The 23,314-nt window shown below is 37.8% G+C and overlaps 1 protein-coding gene across 3 annotated transcripts in view; it reads right to left on the reverse strand.

Annotated features, from left to right (window-relative positions):
- Nucleotides 1-22,109, reverse strand: part of rabgef1 (RAB guanine nucleotide exchange factor (GEF) 1) — a 38,915-nt gene extending 16,806 nt beyond the window's left edge. For 2 of the 3 annotated variants that reach the window (XM_059973228.1, XM_059973226.1), the window contains exons 1-3: nucleotides 21,982-22,109; nucleotides 10,562-10,747; nucleotides 7,792-7,949 (exon numbers count right to left, since the gene is read on the reverse strand). In XM_059973228.1, coding sequence (XP_059829211.1) covers nucleotides 7,792-7,949; nucleotides 10,562-10,740 — 337 coding nt within the window. In that variant the 5' untranslated portion in view covers nucleotides 10,741-10,747; nucleotides 21,982-22,109. The remainder of the gene's footprint in view (nucleotides 1-7,791; nucleotides 7,950-10,561; nucleotides 10,748-21,981) is intronic. The other variant, XM_059973227.1, reaches the window with a different exon arrangement.
- Between the last annotated feature and the right edge of the window lie 1,205 nt (nucleotides 22,110-23,314).

Below are 23,314 nucleotides of genomic sequence, written 5' to 3' on the forward strand. Positions count from 1 at the left end.
CCATCCCTGCTACTCATCTAATAGATTACCCCCTCAAAGTTAAATCTTTTTTGTACTCCTCCTCCTCTCTCCAAGCTCATCTTGTCCAAAAAACTCACCTCTTGCTCCCTTGACCACTCAACTTCTCCCACATTAAATGATATTGTTAAAGGCTCCTCACCTCAGATATAGATCTCCTCCCAATCCCCCCCAATCTGTTGTGATCATTCTCCCCAGAATTCCAAACCCCTGCCTTTCCCCATTATTTTCCTTAAATATGCTATCATAGAACAGCACAGCAAAGGAAAAGACCTTTCTGGCCCATATAACGTCTATGCCGAACACACTGCCAAGTTAAACCTGTTCAATCTGTGCAGAAAAATGTGCCTTGCAAACCTTCTTTAAACTTTATCCCTATCATATATGAGCTTCCTACCCTCAGAAAAGAGGCATAGATAAGGATCTACCTTATCTATGCCTCTCAAGATTTTATATATCATGATTAGGTCACCCCTTAGCCTCCAATACTCCAGAAAAATTAATCAAGTTTGTTCACCTTATCTTTATAGTTTATACTCTCTCATCCAGGCAAAATCCTGGTGAACTTCTGCACTTCTCCAAAGCCTCCACATCCTTCCTGTAACATGGTGACCAGAACTACACACAATACTCCCAACTGTGACCTAAACAAAGTTTAAAATATCTACAACTTTTATATTCAATGAAGGCAAGTATACTATGTGCCCTCTTTACCACCCTATCTATTTGTTTAAGTGAGCGATCTCAAGGTCCCTCTGCATAATACTTACCTTACATTTATCCTTTCAAATTCCATTACCAATTTCCATTTGTATAACATTACTAACTCTACCTTAATTCATGAGATGCTCAAAGTTTCATCTATGACTGTTATTTAAAAAAAACCCATTTTCATTACTGTAATGCAATCCTGTAAAGCACTCCTTCAGATACCGTGGTGTCCCATAAATCTGCTGCCAGCATCCTGACTTAAATGTTCAGCTGGTCTGACATTCCTGTGCTTGTTCATTTACAATGATCCCAGTTAAACAACACTTCAAAATTATGAGTCTTATCCTTGTTAACCAAGGATTTACCCCTTATTCCTGCAATTTCCACCATTCTACTGTCCTTATATTTCACTCTTCTAATTGAGCCTCTTGAACACAATTTTTAACAGCTCTACTCTGGGAATTTCTGTTTGCGGCCATCAAACCCCTAAATGCCAACATATATAGAGAAATGGACTTATAATAAATTGTATTCATCCACTAATATCACCAACTTCAACTTCTATTTATTTTTGTGACTGATAAATACAATGCAAAGATGACAAACAAAATTATCATAGCAATAAAGTCATATTCCAAATACATTTATAAATTATATATCACAAAGTAATTCCATGCTACATATTTAGCAATTTGAAAATTCATAGCTAACTCCATTACATGACATATAAATACAGCTTTACTAAGTAGCCTTCTAAACTACAGCAATCTTACTGCAAGTTATTGGTGAAACAAGTTTCAAAGAGCTCAGAACTGTTACCAATTTAATGTCAGTAATTGAAGAAAATTGACAGTGACTTAGCTCCATATTGTTTAGGAAGATTTGAAACTGTTGAAAATTTAACATTCTTATCTGATGTAAATCGTAACAAAATAAAAGGATAAAAGTAATTATAATGACTTTAGTACATGGGAAAGATGTAGAACTGTGTTGCTATTGTAATATCCTCATTAATAATATTTTCATTAATATGTGTTCTATTGTTTATTATACCAAATAAGTAGGATACTCCAAATGACTTTATTAGAAACCACTGGTATTCAACTGTTTTTACCAAAAAACTCCTAGATTACTGCACAATTACCTCCAGAGGTAGATCGATATCAATGATTTATTAACATTCAGGAAGGTAGAATCTGTCTACTCCCTCTGCCATTTGAGTCACTTGAGTCCCCAAAGAGTGTAGCTGCATCACAGGCTCTAAGATTATACTGGGGGGAGGAATCACCTGCTGGCACATGACCTAACACTCCATTGATTTCAATATGAATTGTAGCTCAAAGAATTGGCGTGAAACAGAAGACCATTTATTATTTCAAAAATAAAAGAAAACAATTTTATATTATATGTTGAGTGATTCCAGCTTTTTCAGCCTGTGAAGTCCCACTAGAAAATCTGCCCCCTGCCAGAGGTCATCAGTAACAGGAATCCCTCACTATGCTGCCAGCAACCCAACTACCACTGGATTTCAAGATATAAAGGATTGGCCTCTTCCGATAGGGTTGTGGTCATACTTTTCTACAACATGTTTCTTCTGCATTTTCACACATTTTGGTCCCATGCTTATGATTCCTAAAAGAAAACAACAAAGTGGCCCTTGCACCACAAGAATTATTATCCTAAAGTTAAACACTGAGCCATAAATTAACATTCTTCAATGAAGAAAAACAAAGTAGCAGATATATTTAGTGCAATGTGCTGAAGATCTGGAAATAGTTTAGTCTCTCATTCAAGTATATCAATTTTTTTGCACTTTAAGCAACTTATCAACTGCTAGGGTTATTCTGTTAAGAAAAAAATTAGGCTAGATAATTAGATAAAGTAAGCAGAAATATATGTATATGCACAGAAGGATCATATCCTGGTTAAGATACCTTCCCACTGTGAATATGTCCCAGGAACTATTACAATCGTTTGTTACATATTCACATTTTCATGTCTGCAGTTCAGGTTATGGCAGCAGTTATTTTCTATTCCAACATTCCCCTTCTTTCGGTATTTCAATCATGTTGGACCTGAAGATCTAGGGTTTATATAGTTACAAAGAAGAAATAATATTTCAAACTCAAGACTATGTGCAACTTAGAGGGGAGCATGCAGATGATGGCAGAGTTTCAAAGGTTTTGGAGGTGCTGTCAGACGAGTTGACGCAAGTAATTGCAATTGCTTGTCTGAACAGTGCAGTGTAGTCATTCAGTGCCACTGGTGGAGAATGAATGTTCAGGGTGATTGATGTGGTACCAATCAAGCCCACTGACATGTTCTGGCTGATGCAGAGCTGCTACAGTGATGTTGAAGCTGCACTTAGCTGGGCAAGTATTCAATTCCGTCATGCTCCTGATTTGCAGGTGGTGAAAATGCTTTGATGCATCAGGTGGTGAGTCACTCATCACAGAATAATGAGCCCCTGAACCCCCTTTTTGTGGTCTCAATATTTTTCTGGTTCCTGTAGTTGAATTCATGATCAATGGCAATTCCAAGCATACTGACGGTGAGGGTCTCGACAATGAAATGCCGCACAGACTATCAGAAGTAAATGGTTAGGTTCCTGCTTGCTAGAGATGTTCACTGACTTGCACAAAAGTTAATTGCCATTTATTACTCCATGCCTAAATTTTGCTTAGTTGTCATTGCAAATGTAATCTAGTCTTGAACTGCTTCATTTGCTGAAGGCAGTTGAACATTTGAAATGTTCATTGCTCACTACAACTGGAAGATCACAGAAAAGTTGGCCCTAGAACACTGCCCTGACAAATTCCTGCACAGAAATCCCGAGGTGGGGTGTGGGGTGCTGACCTCCAGGAATCTCTGTACAAAATGTAATTCTAACAGTTACACCCTTTTCACAAGACAAGACAAAGGAGCAGAAGTAGGTCACTCAGCCCATCAAGTCTGCTCCACCACTCCACAATGAAATAAACTATTCTCCCATCTAGTTCCAATTTTTCCCACTAGTCCATAGTAATTTCACTTTTACAATGACCCCTGATGCCAAATTAAATGCCAGTAGCAGTTGCTCTTACCTCATCTTTGACTTTTGTTGAGTCAGGACCCTGAGCTATCTGGTCCTGGCCAATTGGTTATCTATGAACAGGTTATTGGTGAGTGCAATCTGTCAGTACTATTGGATTAGCTAATGATGGACTCCAACCTCATTTCGTAGAATTGTAAACTAAATCAAGAAAATTATTGTTTACTTTTTGAGGACTACAATGCAAAACTCAAACGTACTGTTCTAAATGCTCTGTAACAATTCTGAGCCCAATGACACACTTGATAAGTACCCACCTTGCAACTTACCAGCAAACACTGCAGTAAAATGAGGCAAAAGATTATCAAATAAACACAAAGCACATTAAAAAGGCATATAGTCCCCAAATGCACATTAAACATCAAACAAATGGAAACAACTTTAAAAAATGGATTACAAATTACAAAATTTTAAAAAATTTTCCAGCTTGTTGAAAGCAGGAACAGCAGCAACATTTAATCAATATAAATCCCAACTAGTTTTTGTTAGCTTCAAAATGCTGTTTCATTCATTTATCTTACAAGTACAACAGGGTCTAAACATACTGCTTGCCCAATTGACATTTTCCAATTATCTAGCATCATACATTAGCTCTGAATGACATTAAGGGATAATTTAATACTTTGATCTACATTCTTCTGGAACTAAATTTGATTGCATTAGCCATAAATCTGCAGTCAGAGGTAGAAAAAGAATGGCACTTTAACTAGATTCAGATAGTGAACTTTAATCCGTTATTCCTTCCATCTTTATTAAAAACTTTAGTAAAGATCTTTTGTGTTAGCAAGTTATTTATCCAACCCCGATTATGTTGCTGTCTTCCTCCCCCCACCTCACTTACTCAACCTGAAATATCATCGTACTTCATAATTGCTACTGACGTTTCAGGTCATTTAACTAGCTCCTACGAAGTTCAAAATGCTGCTCCAATGAACTAGTTGGGTAACTTCAACTGTTAAATGCAACTGAGCCGATGTATTGTATCTGTATTTTCTACCAATCAACAATGTAAATGTAATCTAAAATCAGAGATATCTTCTGATAAACCAATTCTATAGGTTGTTGTTCTTAATAGAATAATGTTGCAAAAATGATTTTACTTTATTTTGTTATTCTTTTAGGAGCAAATATATTAAGGGACATAATATTTACAAATCACAAATGTGTAAAATTTTTATAGAATGGATTTTTTAAAAGAGTCAGAATATACTGAAGAAAATTACTTTTTTTTTTACAGATGACAATGCAATCATACTATCTATTTTTGCTTCATTACTCAGAAGTCTCTGATTTTTATAAAACACACCTTTCAAACAGAAGAGGTTAATTTTTAATGGTCACAGTTGTTAATTTAAAATAAAACATTAAAAAAATCTCACAGCGATTTGTTCAATGGTATGCATTTAAGAAATAAAATTTTGAATGCAAACGTTGAAACTTCCCAGTTTCAAATGTCCTTGTTTGAATTCGAAACTTCCTTGCAACAACCTTCCCAAACAGATAGAAATTTAATGACTTTTGAAGTGAAACTCCAGGCCGTTTATCTGTGGCTAGACCTGACATTACGGAAGGAATTGCACACCTATGTCCTTAGAGTCTATCGCCAAGTGGCAGAATTTCAAAAAACTAGCTCTTCAGGAAAAACAGAAGAAATTTCTTCAAAAGCTGAATGAAGAGACCACACATTCTCTCACAACAGCTGTTACCGATTCAGAAAAAAGAGATTTCTACACAAGAACAAACTCTTATGGGGAACAATGTTTAGTAAGAGTTATTTCATGTTTTAATTTTTTCCAATAACCATTTTCTAAAGCAGAGTTGTGCTCATGGCATTCAAATGCAAATGAAAAATAATTAAATACAAGAATTTTAGTTTATGTAATAGTATAAAAAATAAAAATGAAATTAAGACTAAAGAAGCTGAAATTATTTTTCACATAGCAAAATTATCATTTCAAATAAAAAGAAACATTGTTTAATGAATAAAAATCTTCCAATTCAATTAAAAAAGGATTAATTGATCAACAACTATGGGCAGTAAAAATAACCCCCAGTTACCCAGGTTTAGGTAACATACAATACCAGCCAGTACAGGCAGACAGCTTAGTGGCTGTGCTGCATTACCTTCTGTAGAAGCCAGCTCCCAAGGCAGAGTAAAAATCTCCTTCAAATCCCTAAAAATGTTATCTGCATTGCATTCCCTCCCACCTATTCCTTTTTTAAGAGGTTTGTCTTGATTCACTAAACATATAAAAGGAAGTAAGAGCAAGGGGTGGGGGGGCGGGGAGGAACAGCATGAAAAAGAAAAGCCAAATCTTAAAGTGTGATTACTTGGAGCATCATTATATTGTACAAAATACTGAATGAAATTTAGATACAATTAAATAAATCAAACTGACAAAAAAAACTGATGAAATGGAGCAATGGGTAGTGTTTCCTCTGATTATGCTGTAGTTTATAATACTGTTAACTCCAAAAATGTGCAGCAAATCCAGGTAAAAGTATCTTATTGCAATTTGGAATTTGATATATTTAGGGTCTATGTAGGAGCATCAATTCCTGAATAATGGAGGCCAAATTACTGCACCTCATGGGCTGACATGTAAATAAGCTTGTGCACCACTTACAACCAAACAGCTCCAAATAGAATGGGAGCAGGTGGGGAATGTGCTTATAGCTTACAATTCTTAAAAGCAAACATGAAGTCTATGAAGAAAATAAGGTACGATTAAAGTAAATATTCACTTATTTCAAATACCAATGGGAATTGCAGCTTCTAAGACTAAATACAAAATTGTGGGTTTTTTTCACCCCCAACAGAGACTGTTTAGAAATTATTATAAAATCACTATATTCTGTTAACAGACCAGTCTGTGCAAACTCGTGCTTCAGGCATAACAGTTACAAAGTAAACTACTGTCCCATTTTCAAATAATGTTTAGCTAGCAAACTGGCTAAATATTTTGTATTGAAAGAAACTGAAGAACAGTCACATCAAACTTAACCCCAAAAATGAAAATCAACCTGAGAATTCATTTTCTTCCATGATGTTACTTGAATGCTGGAATATTTCAAATATTTTCAGTTTTTTTATTATTTTAAAGAAATGTTTGATCATATGTTTAAAACGTAAAAACAGATAAACTGACCTAATTGATCTATGGCTGTGTGAATTTTTTCTGCTTTTGAAAGGGATTACGTTATTACCATTAGTAGCTTTATAGAGTTAACTAACCCTTTTCTGTGAATGTATTGCTCTAGAACAAGATCACATATTAATGGATGGTTTTCTATAAACCTAACGGATTCTTATTCTTAATGAAACTGAAGCAAGTGTTTTCCCTTTCATATGGATCCACATAAAAAAACCATTGTTTTGTCATTTTAAATCTTGCACATCACAATTATATAAAGATCAACATTGAGTTATTAGCATTGTTGAGTATTAACATTGTTGGACTAGAGTGTAGAATTGTTATTTTTCCTGTTCTTTAACTCTCCTATGTTTGCTTGTACTTTTATGTAAATCACCTGTAGATGCATAACTGTTCAGTTAGTTGTCCAGTTGTTTTATATTTTTCTAGAAGCTTCTTAGTTCTTTTTTCTACAGGTGTCACACCACTTAAATCTGGTTATTTTACAGGCCAATTCCTATCACTGGAATATTTTCATCTTTTTCGTTGGAGCAAGTTTTTGTGGAGCACAACCGGAACAACTTTTTTCTCTACTCCCCTCTTCATTGTTTGTTCTTTATTATTGTAATATTTAACAGCCGCAAGCAGCAAGCTTAATGGTTCATTCTAGTCTTCCACAGAACCTCTGCATCTCAAAAACACCAGAATCCAACAGCACCAAAGAATAACTTTCAGAATTTAAAATCAAGAATATTTTGCAAATTCAAGGCTAAAATACTAAGTACAATTTCTCTAAAAAGTAGGTAATTAAAATATTTTCAGTTAAAATATATTTACCTTTTTTTGGTGCAGCCCTGGATGATGGGCTGAAGAACTTTTTGACAGTCTGAACTTTCCTTTTAGTCTCATTTGTCTTTTTCTCTTCAAATTTAGAAAATGTGAGTGATGGTGCCCCTTGACTGCTAGCATATGCAGCTTCTTCTTCGCGCTGTAAACTGAATAAAAATATTTGAGCTTACTCTACTCAACAATACAGACTTCATCAGAGAGATAAAAGGATTAGGAGAAAAAAAAGATGTAGAAAACAGACCAAATCCAACATGTTTGACAAAATTAATGTAGTTTGTTGATTCAATGCTTAATTAATATTGAGGTTAGGAGGTGGATGTCAAGAAATCTCTAAGCATTACTATTATGAATCTAAAATGTAGAAATAATGTGTAATTTCTCCAACCTTCAATTTGAAATGAATACAGAACTTATGAAAGGTCATCAATGTAAATTATTAACTCTCTTTCTCTCTCCACAGTTGTTACCTGACCAGAGTATCTTCAGAATTTTCTTTTGTCACTTCAGGCTTCTAGCAACTGCCATAATAAAATAAATCAAACTCCTCAGATTTCTCTATGTGCAGACCATACTAAAAAGTCACTGCTCCAACTGCTTCTGAACTGACCAGTGAAAGAAACAATGGATTTTCAAAGGCAGTCTCCAGTGCTAATTTCAAGGATAACAATTTAATTTTTGAGCTAAAGAGGGTGTAAGCAACTGACCAATGCAAAGATGAAACAAAATTAACAATTTCTGTATATTTAATCAAACAATTGAACTCTCAGTTTTGCAGGGCCCCAGGCAAATGCAACTAACGATTGCTGAAAGCCCCAGGAATCAGCAAAACATACTGTCAAATGTGAGGCGCAGCCATATGCATATTGAAAATTCATTCAAATTGTATGTATTACTGTCTATGTATAAAGGATTTTACCTAATAATTAGAATCTCAGGCTACAGATGAGTGAAACTGATAAAAACATTCAATTATGTTTAATTTGTATTGACTGTGTGGTCATTTTTGTAATACATGGTAACATATACATAGGTAACAAATTTACGCTGAACCATCTGACAATGATTTTCAAATTAAGAAAACAAAGTCTGTGGATTGTCAAGTTGCTTTAAGTGTAATTTGCCCTTACAACTCCAATGTCTTACAGCAGTTAGGTTAGTTTAAGAGAAACTGCATGGAAAATACCATTGCAATCAATATGAAATTCCAGGCCATTTCATCCATGAACTCAAGGCGAAATGAATATTGTAAAAATAAAGTAAGTAACACGGGATTGTATATAGAACAAAATATTGAAGATCTATTGCTTGGGTTCAAGTAGGCTACAACTTTCTGCCAGTAGTAAAACTTGCATAATCATTGTTGACCTACATGGCAAGTTTGATCTTGCCTTCACGAGATTTCATAGTGTCTATTCCAATCCAAAATGGCAAACCCAGGATGTCGTACAACACAGGGCTTTCACCACCTATGACAACTGGCTAAGTTACAGCCCGATGATAAATAATCAAACCTGGTAATATTTCTGCATCATCTCCAGGAGCATGCAAAAATTCATTTTTAAAATGATGAAACAAGTACAAGTTCGGTGACCAGAACTGTGTACAGTTCTGGTCACTGAATTATAGGAAAGATGTCAACAAAATAGAGAGAGTACAAAGAAGATTTACTAGAATGTTACCTGGGTTTCAGCACCTAGGTTACAGGGAAGGACTGAACAAGTTAGGTCTTTATTCTTTGGAGCGTAGAAGGTTGAGGGGGGACTTGATAGAGGTATTTAAAACTATGAGGGGGGATAGGTAGAGTTTATATGGATAGGCTTTTTCCATTGAGAGTAGGGGAGATTCAAACAAGAGGACATGAGTTGAGAGTTAGGGGGCAAAAGTTTAAGGGTAACACGAGGGGGAATTTCTTTACTCAGAGAGTGGTAGCTGTGTGGAACGAGCTTCCAGTATAAGTGGTAGAGGCAGGTTCGGTATTGTCATTTAAAGCAAAATTGGATAGGTATATGGACAGAAAAGGAATGGAGGGTTATGGGCTGAATGCGGGTCAGTGGGATTAGGTGAGAGTAAGCATTCGGCACGGACTAGAAGGGCCAAGATGGCCTGTTTCCGTGCTGTAATTATTGTATGGTAAATGCTTAAAATGTTAAGTTATAATAACTTTATTAAAACATCTATGAATGAAAACCAAATTTGAAATTTACATAAAATATATATATTCAGCTAGGTTCCTTGCAGGTGTAGCATGATATTCACTTACACATCGCAAGCTCAGAGTCCAGACCAAGCTGCCAGCATTTGCTTCCAAGTTCTGACAATGAGTGAATTAACACAAGTGGAAGATTTGGAGAAAGTTTTGCACTTGTATTAATGCACTCATAAGTTAAGTACCAGAAATATAGTACTGATGCTGAAAACTTCATGTTGCCCTTTATAGGTATTCTCCACATTTGTATTAACAGTTCTTAAGATCTACCATAGGGTATGTGCTCAATCTGTACACTCTAGTTCTGTCAAGCACATTACATTAGATAACTGGAACATACTAATAAATGACCGTTTGTTGAAGGTGATGACTAGAATTCCAGACTTTAGTTTAACAACTGCACATTTTGAGAAGGTACCTTAGTTGGCTAGTGCAGGATGCCTTGTTTGACTAAAAATGATCTGTATGCACTGGTCAGCATATATTTACAGCCTGAGAATATGCAAGTGATATTCCCAATTGAACATAAAATTATCAAATCATAAGAATTACCGTTCTGCAAGCTCCCAGTCTTCCTGAATTTGTCGCTGTCTGGCTTTACTGTACTCTTCTCTCCAGCACTTAGAACAAAATCCTTGCCACGCAGGATTTCCATAGTAACCACAGCCCTTTTTACATAGCAGCTCTGATTGGTCCACATGGATTCCTCTACGTTCTGATTTCAAGCTCATCTTTCTACTGGAGATAAACAAGGTTACAGTAAAGTCAAATTGTGGCTTAAAGCTTGAAAGGAAATTGATCCAGTCATGTATAAAGCAGCTACATAAATCTGGTAAAAGGCCATCAAATAATTTATAAGAAGATACTTAATATTACAATTATATTGTGAATTATTAGATTGGAAAAATATTTTAATATGTAAAGTTAGAAAGTTAGTTTAATTTGTTCTAGAAATATTAGCGAAACTTTCAAATTAGCCTTCTCAAAATAGCTCCAGTAAGCTTGCAACAAAATATTATGTCAGTGATACTTTGCTACTTCTCACAAGCTTAAATTTGATATCCAGGTCACATTTAACATTGATTGAACAACTGATCTGCAGTACCACATTGTAATAAGGGTGGTGTCAAACTATTTTAAATCTACTGCAAGGCATTTTTCACACAAATTGTTCAAACTAGGAGTGTGATAGGTTAGCTGGCAGAGTGGTGTTGCAGCACTTTACACTCATATCAGTAAAATCAATAAATTCATTGTGGGCTTCAGGAAGGGGAAGCTGAGGGAACATAAACCAGATCGAGGGATCAGAAGTAGAAAAGTGGGAAGTTTCAAGTTCCTGGATCTCAACATCTCTGAAGAGCTATCCTGGGCTCAACATATTGATGCGATTACAAAGAATGGACAATAGGTGCAGGAGTAGGCCATTCAGCCCTTCGAGCCAGCACCACCATTCAATGTGATCATGGCTGATCATCCACAATAAGTACCCTGTTCCTGCCTTCTCCCCATATCCCTTGACTCTGCTATCTTTAAGAGCTCTATCTAACTCTTTCTTGAAAGCATCCAGAGAATTGGCCTCCACTGCCTTCTGAGGCAGAGCATTCTATAGATCCATAACTCTCTGGGCAAAATAGTTTTTCCTGAATTCCATTCTAAATGGCCTATCCCTTATTCTTAAACTGTGGCCTCTGGTTCTGGACTCCCCCAACATCGGGAACATGTTTCCTGCCTCCAGCATGTCCAATCCCTTAATAATCTTATATGTTTCAATCAGATCCCCTCTCACCCTTCTAAATTCCAGTGTATACAAGCCCAGCTGCTCCAATCTTTCAGCATATGACAGTCCCGCCATCCCAGGAATTAACCTTGTAAACCTACGCTGCACTCTCTCAATAACAAGAATGTCCTTCCTCAAATTTGGAGACCACAACTAAACACAATACTCCAGGTGTGGTCTCACCAGGGCCCTATACAACTGCAGAAGGAACTCTTTGCTCCTATACTCAACTCCTCTTGTTATGAAGGCCAATATGCCATTAGCTTTCTTCACTGCCTGCTGTACCTGCATGCTTACTTTCAGGTACTGATGAACAAGGACACCTAGATCTCATTGTACTTCCCCTTTTCCTAACTTGATTTCGTTCAGATAGTAATCTGCCTTCCTGTTCCTGCCACCAAAGTGGATAACTTCACATTTATCCACATTAAACTGCATCTGCCCACTCACTCAACCTGTCCAAGTCACCCTGCATTCTCCTAACATCCTCCTCATATTTTACACTGCCACCCAGCTTTGTGTCATCTGCAAATTTGCTAATGTTACTTTTAATCCCTTCATCTAAATCATTAATGTATATTCTAAATAGCTGTGGTCCCAGCACCAAGCCTTGCGGTACTCCACTAGTCACTGCTTGCCATTTTGAAAAGGACCTGTTAATCCCTACTCTTTGTTTCCTGTCTGCCAACCAATTTTCTATCCATGTTAGTACCCTACCCCCAATACCAGGTGCTCTAATTTTGCCCACTAATCTCCTATGTGGGACCTTATCAAAGGCCTTCTGAAAGTCCAGATACACTACATCCGCTGGCTCTCCCTTGTCCATTTTCATAGTTACACCCTCAAAAAATTCCAGAAGATTAATCAAGCATGATTTCCCCTTCATAAATCCATGCTGACTCTGACCAATCCTGTTACTGCTATCCAAATGTGGCACTATTCCATCTTTTATTAATGACTCCAGCATCTTCCCCACCACTGATGTCAGGCCAACTGGTCTATAATTCCCTGTTTTCTCTCTCCCTCCTTTCTTAAAAAATGGGATAACATTAGCTACCCTCCAATCCTCAGGAACTGATCCTCAATCTATAGAACATTGGAAAATGATTACTAATGCATCCATGATTTCTAGAGCCACCTCCTTAAATACCCTGGGATACAGACCATCAGGCCCTGGGGATTTATCAGCCTTCAGTTCCATCAGTCTACCCAACACCATTTTCTGCCTAATGTGAATTTCCTTCAGTTCCTCCGTTATCCTCGGTCCTCTGGCCACTATTACATCTGGGAGATTGTCTGTGTCTTCCCTAGTGAAGACCGATCCAAAGTACCTGTTCAACTCGTCTGTCATTTCCTTTTTCCCCATAATAAATTCACCTGTTTCTGCCTTCAAGGGCCCAACTTTGGTCTTAACTAATTTTTTCCTCTTCACATACCTGAAGAAGCTTTTACTATCCTCCTTTATATTCTTGGCTAGCTTACCTTCGTATGTCATCTTTTCTCACCATATTGCCTTTTTAGTTATCTTCTGTTGCTCTTTAAAAGTTTCCCAATCCTCTAGCTTCCCGCTCATCTTTGCTATGTAATACTTCTTCTCTTTTATTTTTACACTGTCCTTGACTTCCCTTGTCAGCCACAGTCACCCCTTACTCCCTTTAGAATCTTTCTTCCTCTTTGGAATGAACTGATCCTGCACCTTCTGTATTATTTCCAGAAATAACTGCCATTGTTGTTCCACTGTCATCCCTGCTAGGGTATCCTTCCAGTCAACTTTGGCTAGTTCCTCCCTCATGGCTCCATACTCCCCTTTGTTCAACTGTAATACTGATGCTTCCAATTTTCCCTTCTCCCTCTCAAATTACAGATTAAAGCTTATCATATTATGGTCACTACCTCCTAAAGGCTCCTTTACCTGGAGTTCCCTTATCAAATCCAGTTCATTACACTACATTAGATCCAGAATTGCCTTCTCCCTGGTAGGCTCCAGTACAAGCTGGACTAAGAATCCATCTTGGAGGCACTCCAAACTCCCTTTCTTGGGATCCAGTAGCAACCTGATTTTCCCAGTCTACCTGCATGTTGAAATCCCCCATTACAACCATAGCATTACCTATACGACATGCTAATTTTAACTCTTGATTCAACTTGCACCCTAAATCCAGGCTACTATTTGGGGACCTGTAGATAACTCCCATTAGGGTCTTTTTGCCCTTACAATTTCTCAGTTCTATCCATACTGACTCTACATCCCCTGATTCTATGTCCCCCCTCACAAGGGACTGAATTTCATTCCTCACCAAAAGAGCTACCCCACCCCCTCTGCCCAGGCAAGAAAACAGCTATATTTCATTAGGAGTTTGAGGAGACTTGATATGTCACCAAAAACTCTCACAAACTTCTAAAGATGTACTGTGGAGATCATTCTAACTGGTTTCATTACCATCTGGTATGGAGGGGCCACTTGCGCAGGATCAAAAAAAACTTTAAAGGGTTGTAAACTCAGCCAGATCCATCATGGCTAATAGTCTCTACAGCATCAAGGATACCTTCAAAAGTCAATGCCCTCAAAAAGGCAACACCTTTCATTAAGGACCTCCATCACCCAGGACATAGTCACTTTTCATTGCTGCTATCAAGATGCAGGTACAGAAGCCTGAAGACACACACTCAACGTTTCAGGAACAATTTCGTCCCCTCTTCCATCAGATTTCTGATTAGACAATGAAAACATGCATACTTCCTCGCTACCTTTTTTCATTTATTTTTGCTGTCTTCTTGCACTACTTAATCAATCTTATATACACACACATACACAGACATATTTTAATTTATATTTTAAAATTCAAGGTTGAGTACCCGTTATCCAAAAATCCAAAATGCGAAAAGCTCTGAAATCCAAAACTTTTGAGCACTGACATGATGCACAAATGGAAAATTCGACAAGATGCTAGGAAGGAGAGTTCTGAGAAGTGACCTCACATATGTGATAAGCAGAAGTTAATGAAAAATAGAAAACTACAGTACTGTGCAAATGTCTTAGGCACATATATATGCTAGGGTGCTTAAGAATTTTGCATAGCACTGTTGTAATCTTATGTACTGCTGCTGCAAAAAGAAAACAAAATTTGTGACATATGTGAGTGATGATCAACCTGATTTTGATATGGGTCTCCATTGTGAACTGAGAGTGGGATGGAGGCAGCGAGAAGGCAATCTTGGTTAGGAAAAGGGAAGGAGAGGAGAGGGAGTGAGAAGCATAGTGAAACATTCTATAATGATCAATTACCCAATTGTTTGGAATCAAGTGACCTTGCCTGGTGTCTCAGAGCTGGGCACGTCTGCACCTGTGCCACTCCCTGCTACTGGAACCCCTCCAATGGCACTCCATCCTCTTAAGCACCCTAGCTATACATGTGCTCAAGACTTTTGCACAGTACTGTATGCCACTGACAACAGTATGCTGATCATGAAACTAGGCAAGATCTGTCACAAAGAACTGAAAATTGAAGGTAATTGTGAACATTCAGCAGGCCGGTTGGAGAAGTTTACGAAAATGCACGGCATTAATTATTTTAAAGCATCTGTTGATCATGAAGCAGCAGAGAAATTCATTGATGAGTTTGCCAAAGTCGTAACTGATGAAAATCTTGCACCAGAATAAGTCTACAATGCTGATTGCTTTTATACCTTACATATAGCAAAACCTAAAGTAAAATACAAATACAGTGTACTACAACCTTTTAATCAAAACACTGCATTTTGGGTGAAGACTGAAAGCCTGCTGTGGTTTGTTGTTGTTCAATAACTAATTCAGGTATTGTCCTGATGCTACTGTGCTGCTTTTGTTACCCTGCACACATTATAGTTTAACATGCTAGAAGCATAAAAACATTGATGTGCAAGACAAAGACTGGTAAAACATAAATGCAGAGTTGGAAATGATGGCGATCCCAAGCTATCTTATTACATAATACAACATCCGAAAAAATCTGAAATCTGAAAAAAATACACAAAACCCAAAACAGTTACTGATTCTGAATTATTCCAAACAACTTGAAACCAATTATATGTTTTATATTGATGTACTGTATATACTACAGTACAATTGATCTTTAAAATAATTAATAATGGAAAAGATTATTTGGTTCACTCTAATTTACCAATCTGGAGAGATTTCTTAGCCCTCCAGCTCTTAACCCACTAATATTTCAGATCATTTTCAGGATGGAGAGCAAGGGCAGATAAAGCCTAACAGGAAAACATTCATGAATGCAGTTCGGGATTGGGACAAGATTATAAACCTATAACTATTTTCCACTGCCTACTGAAAATGCAACAGGTAATTTATTCGAGAGACACAGAAGATCGCAAATGTTGGAATCTGGAACAACAAACTGATAGAGGAGCTCAGCAAGTTGAGCAGCATTCATTAGGTGAAAGGAATTGTCAACATCATAGGTCAAAACCCTGTATCAAAGGTAAATTATTCTGTGTCCCCTTCTGAACTGGATTATTTCATAAGAATCAAAGGGGTTCTCAACTACAGTTGATAGTTTAACATGTTAAGAATAAAAACATTGAAGCCAATTTTAAATGATTTCTTCAGAATTATAGCCAAATTTAGATGCCAACAAGTATAAAAGGATTACAAAAAGTGGTTAAACCAACATGGGCCTTGAATCCTTTACCCTATCCAGCAGTTAAAAAAAGTATGCAAACTTAATTCAGCATTAATAGTTCATCTGATCTTCAGTTTCCAATCCATTTTACCTGTCCAGATTGTGAACTCTATTTACTCCGGACTTTCACCTTCTAGAAGGTTCTACAGTCAAATCATGCTCCAGAGACAAGCATAATTATTTGGAAGGAGCCTCTAGTGCAATATTAAGAGAATGATTCACTGTCAGAGGTACCACATTTCAAACGGGACATTAAATCTAGCTGTGAATTGGTATGGTAGCATCAGGCTAGTGCAACATTTTATAATGTTAGCTTTAAGATCAGGGTTTGATTTTCACCACTGTTTGTAAGGAGTATGTACCTTACATACTACCTAACCTAACCCTGTGACCACATGGGTTTCTTCCAGGTGCACTGGTTTCCTCCCACATTTCAGAGATGTATGGTTAGAGTTAGTAAGTTGTAGGCATGTTATATTGGTGCCAGAAACACAACCCTAATACAAAACGCATTTCACTGCATGTTATGATGTATACGTGACAAATAAAGGTAATCAGTATCTTTTAATCTGTAAATTGAATCCTAGGTGGACTTCAAAGATTGCATGGCATAAACCAAGATCATTTATTGCATGGCCTATCATTCAACATCACTTATATTGTTTATCTTGTCATTTTCTGATTGTGAATGTATTCAAAATGCCATTTGCAAATCATATGATTGTGGTCCAAAAAAAACCTACTTGCTCAAGGAGTCTGAAGTTGTGAAAGATAAAAACTGTTGGCGACCTTCCCAAATTCCAAGGAATTGTTAATATTAAGGAAAAGGCAAATCAGCCAAAGCAGAATTTGAAGAAAACTGACAAATTTCCTTATTAAGACAATAGCTATTCATACCAAAACTGCTGTATTTATTGACTCACACAATTCAATCATATGATACTGATCATATTCCTTAGCATACTGTAGAAGCTGTACTTACCATGTCCAGCAATAACATTGTTCACAGAGAAGTAACTTTACTTCTCAGTTTCTAATAATTCTTTAGATTCATTCTGCACAGCTTCAAGGATTAATTTTAACAAAAGTTTCTTAAGGAATTCTATCATAAAATTGTTATATCACAACCCGTAAATATATTTGTATTTAAGGAATAATTAACTCTCCAAGTATATCCTCAAAATTAATAAATCTAAATTTAATTTAAATCCTCTGGATTCTCTCTTCATCATTCAGTGGATATTTTGATGCTAGCTTTGGGAATCAAAAGTGGAACAAATATTCCAGTGACAGTTTAATTATCTTACAGAACCTCACTGAAATTGAACCAATTCCAAACCTGAAATCAGTGGGAAAGGGTGAAAAAACATTTTGAGTAGAAAAGATCTTTAGTGAATCCAGTTCTACGTAATCTAGATATAAACTCGTGACTGATTTCAGATAATGGCAACAATCTGTAGAACTATTACAGTGACAGATGCTCAATTCCATGTTCTGAAATTTGTGATGAAATTTTCATGGAAAATTTGGATACTAGAATGTTAACTTTAATAAAATATTATTTGCAAACATTTTCTTTTATAAGTATTGTATCTGAAGGTTAGACAAGGGGAGAAGGCTATCAACAAAGATATTTAAAAAATTGATAAACAACAGATTCTGAAGATGCTAAAAATCCAGAGCAACGTTCACAAACTGCTGAAGGAATTCAACAGGTCAGACTATATCTGTGAAGAGGAATATACAGCTGCTGTTCAGGCACTGTGCGACCTCCACTGCACCCCACACCTGACCTAGATTGAGGGACTGGTTCGTCAACCTTTGCTCCATCCACCACAAAAGGTGGGTTTCCCAGTGGCCAACCATTTTAATTGTTCTTTCCATCTTCCCATTCCAACATATCAGTTCATGGCTTCTCTAATGCTACGATGAGACCACTCTCAAGTTGGAGGAGGAACACCATATTTCACCTAGGCAGCTGCCAACTTGACAGCATGAACAATAATTTCCCCAACTTCTAGAAAATTCTCCCACTACCCCCTTCTCTGTTTTTCCATCCCCTATTGTGGCTCCCCTCATACCCCTTCTCTTCTCCTCACCGCCCCACATGCCCCTCCTCCTTGCTATTCTCCAATAGTTCACTTTGTCCTATCGGATTCCTCCTTCTTCAGCCATTAACTTTTTTCACCTATCATCTCCCAGCTTCTCACTTTCATCTTCCCTCCCCCACCAACCTTGCCCCTCTCCTGGTTTCACCTATCACCTGCCAGTTTATACACCTTCCCTTCCCTCATCTCAGTGTGGTTTATTCAGTTTGGGTGTGTCAATTTAAATTCATGGATTATCTGCCCAATGTGTTAACTTTACCCAATTTATGTCAAGGTGATTTCCCTTCCAAATATTAGGAAATAGATCTTAGGGGCCCATATTTGAGAAGGAACTGCATGCCATTTCAGCATATCTGTGGAAGGAGAATTCCATCGTAATAAAGTGAATAGTAACAAAAGCAAGTAATTTTTCTGCAGTTCTGTTTTTGAAATCTGTCAATAACTAGCATGAAGTGAGGCTATAGATGGACAGATAATAGGGAACTTCGTATCTCCCAAAGAAGTGGTGGACTTTTGGGACTTTGTCTAAAAAATTAATTGAGACCAAACTTAAATAGTCCATATCTATGGACCTTGATTGAACAGGACAAACTTGAAAGTCAGTACATTAACAACATTTTAAAAATACAGGAAAAACTTATATGCAACACACAAAATGCTGGAGAAACTCAGCAGGACAGGTAGCATCTATGGAAAAGAGTAGTCAGTTGACATTTTGGGTCAAGATCTTCCATCAGGACTGCTGAATTCCTCCACTGTTTTGTGTGTGTTGTTTGTATTTCCAGCATCTGCAAATTTTCTCGTGTTAGAAAACTTATGTTTGTTAGAATTACAAATGCAGAAAACTTTTACAACCTTGCCCTCATAACATTTATAAATAATTACATAGTGTCAGGGGATCTCAGCTATTTTCATCACAGAAGCAACATCTTTATTGTAAAAAGAAAAGCAGGAAGTTTCCGCCTTCTCTGTACAAGACCTGCAGTCCAAAAGTGTAAACAAGAGTTCAGTCACCTGACCACATTGTATAACATGCAATGTTTAATCATGAATTCCAAGGTAAAAAAAGACTACTAAAGTGCTGTGACCCAATGTTCATCTTAGATCTGATATAAACAAGACCTACCAGATGGCCGACATTTATCAGTGCCAAACATACTCCCAATTCTACCACAGTAACAAATCATTCTTGACAAGTTGATCAATGTCAATAGAGTGATTAAAAACCAATAATTGGGTGCCCTTGCTTCCATTCTTGATAACTATCCACTTATCCTTTTCTGCAGAAATAATTTAATCTCACCACCACTATCATTCCCTTTTTTTTGGGAAATGTCTCTGATCCACATTAAACTCAAATTTTCTCTGTATTTTTGCATAATTTTAATGTTACCACAATTCGGAGTTTTTTTGTCCATGTGACAAGGAGACACACAGGAGTAAGATAGATTGCCTTGCAACAACCTTGCACTCAGCATCAGTAAAACCAAAAAACTCATTGTGACTTCAGGAAGGGAAAATTGAGGGAACACATACCAGTCCTCATCAAGAGATCAGAAGTGGAAAGTGTAAGCAATTTCAAGTTCTTGGGTGTCAACATCTCTAAAAATCTATTCTGGGGCCAACATTTCGATGCTATTATGTAGAAGCCACACCAGCGGTTATATTTCATTAGGATTTGAGGTGATTTGGTATGTCACCAAAGACTAGCATATTTCTACAGATGTACCATGGAGAGCATTCTAACTGGCTGCATCACCATTTCGTATGGGGAGGGGGGGGGCAACTGCACAGGACTGGAAAAAGCTACAGAGGGTTGTAAACTCAGCAGCCCCATCATGAGCACTAGCCTTTCCACCACTGAGGCAACTTTCAAAAGACAATCCCTCAAAAAGGCAGCATTCATCATTAAGGACCCCACCACCAGGACATGCCTTCTTCTCATTGTTACCATCAGGGAGCAGGAGTCTGAAGGGACACACTCAATGTTTTAGGAACGACTTCCTCCCCTCTTCCATTAGATTTCGGAATGGTCAATGAACTCATGAACACTAACTCACTAGTTTTGCATCACTTATATTTTTAAATTTTCACATTATTTTGTAACTATGTTTTATGTTTTGCACAGTACTGCTGCCACAAAATGACGATTTTCACGACATATATCAGTGATAATAAACTTGATTGAGAAAGCTGTTAATAAATGATACTGGCAAAACCCAAACTGAACATCACAAGGCACAATCCAAATTCACACCTGGCATATTATAGTACACTTTGCAGCTTGTGCCCATTTCTGCCCTTCTGCATTCTCAGCATAGATCATATTGACACCATATTTATAATAGTTAGCTAACTTTAATACTTAACACTTTATCATCTTACTTAAATCATTAATAGTAAAGACACAGCAGTGACCCCTTGGGGCACTCCAGTAAATAACAAGCTGCCAATCTGATTTTGCCACTTTCCTCCTGACATGTCAAAGAATGGTTTCACTCTAACTTTGCCCAAGTTCAATGAAAGGTCAGCAACATAAAATATTCACGTTTATCACTACACAAATCCTGGCAGACTTAGATTATTACTAACGACTTCTATCTCTGAAGTCCAGATCTGCAACGTTGTTGAAAGCTACCAAAATAGCAACCAAAATATTTGACATCCTTATCAGCAGCAATTAGCAACCACATAATAAATTCCCTGAAAATGTTAATGCAGTCATAACTCTGAAGCGTTACCAAATGCTTCACAAGTCACACTTGAAGTGCAACCTCTACTGCCAACACTGGGAAAGGCGATAACCAATTTGACAACAAAATGTTAGTAATGTCGACATTAAAACAGCGTGATCTTAAGAAGCCAGCACAGTTTAATGTTTCATTCCAGAATACAGCACTCAACTGATACTCCACAGGAGCACCAACCTGAATTACTAAATCCAAAATATTCTGACTCTAAGGCAGAATACGCCAAACTTAATAACCTTCCATTGAACTTGGGATGACACCAAGGGATAATAGATTTACATAATACCCATGTCTCAGACTTCCCCGAAATTCACTTGAACACCTGTGTTGTTAGCTTTGGAAAGATGGGGCAAACAGACGCCCCTATCTTCTCGCCTCCCTCCAGTGACCTTTCACACAACGCCCTGACAACCACGTACTCCACCCAGTCCCTGGTCGAAACTGCAAGTGAAGCCGCACCCTGTATTTTCCCAGAGCCAGAAACGGAACAGTGCTCGGTCCCAGGCGCCGGGCTCCCCCACTCCTGTCACTCCCGTCCCGGGCCTGGGAGCTGTCACTGTCCTCGTCCGTACCCAGGGTGGCCGGCGGCTGCTCAAACAATAAACCCGACACTACCCACTGCCTTTGCTGTTCTAAGTAGCCGGTACCCAGCCTTCACCTGGAACGCTCGCCGAGTCCGTCGACCTACGACCGATCTCCGGCTCGGAAACCTTTGTCTCCCCTTCTCTCCCGCCGCCTTGCTTCCTCTACCAAAACACCAACGGCCAGCCCGCTCGCCGCTGACGGGAACACTGCGTCATTACGTCATCGCGCACACGTGGGCAGCGCTTTGAGCACCGCCTGCGTCACCTGACCATTGCCTTCCCCGGCAAGTTGCGATCCAGGCGAGAGACAAAATGCAAAGTTTGAGGAGTGGTGGGTAGATACCACAGCGTGATTGTTTGAACAGCTGAAAGCAGGGCATTGTTTAAGTACTCGTGTTCAGTCAGGAAGTAGAAATGAGAGTTAGCATTTTATATCACTATATAGCTCTTTGCAACATGTGCTTTAGCCGATGGTAAGACACAGTAGAAGAAATAGGCCATTCGGCTCCACCATTCTATCATGCCTGGTTTATCATCCCTCTCATATTCATTTTTCTTCCTTCTCCTTTGACACCTTGACTAAACAAGAACCTTCCACTTTAAATATACCCAATAACTTGGCCTCCACAGCCATCTGTGGCAATGAATTCCGCAGATTCACTAACCTCTGACTAAATAAATTCCTCTTCATCTCTGATCCAAATGGATTTCCTTCTATTCAGAGGCTGTGTCCTCTGGTCAGAGACCCTACCTCTACAGGAAACATTTTCTTCATGTCCACTCTATCAAAGTATTTCAATGCTCAATGGTTTCAATGAGACCCCTCCCTTATTGTAAGACAGTAACACCAGTGCCATTAAACGTTCATTTATTAACAAATCCTTCCACTCATATGCTAGTCCTCTCAAAATGAATGCTAACATGGCATTTAACTTCCTTACCACTGGCACAACCTGCAAGTTAACCTTAATCCTGCACGAGGACTCCAAAGTCTTTTTACACGTCTGATTTTTGATTTTTTCCCCCATTTAGAAAATAGTCTATGCCTTTATTCCTTCTACCAAAGTGCATGAGCATACACTTCCCTACGCTATATTACCTCCGTCAGGTTTTTTTTTGCCTATTCTCCCAATCTAAGTTCTTCTGCAAATTTACTGCTTCTTCAATATTTCCTGCCCCTCCACCTATCTCTGAATCGTCCACAAATGTGACCACGCCATCAATTCTGTCATCCAAATCATTGATATATAACGTGAAAAGAAGCAGTCCCAATACTGACTCTGCAGAACACTACTAGTCACCAGCAGCCAATCGGAACGTGCCCCTTTTTGCCTTTCTTTGCCTCCTGACAGTCAGTCAATCTTCTATCCACATTAGTACCTTTCCTGCAACACCACAGTCTCTTAT

Source organism: Hypanus sabinus, chromosome 6 (assembly GCF_030144855.1).
Source record: "Hypanus sabinus isolate sHypSab1 chromosome 6, sHypSab1.hap1, whole genome shotgun sequence".
NCBI classification, from domain to species: domain Eukaryota; kingdom Metazoa; phylum Chordata; class Chondrichthyes; order Myliobatiformes; family Dasyatidae; genus Hypanus; species Hypanus sabinus.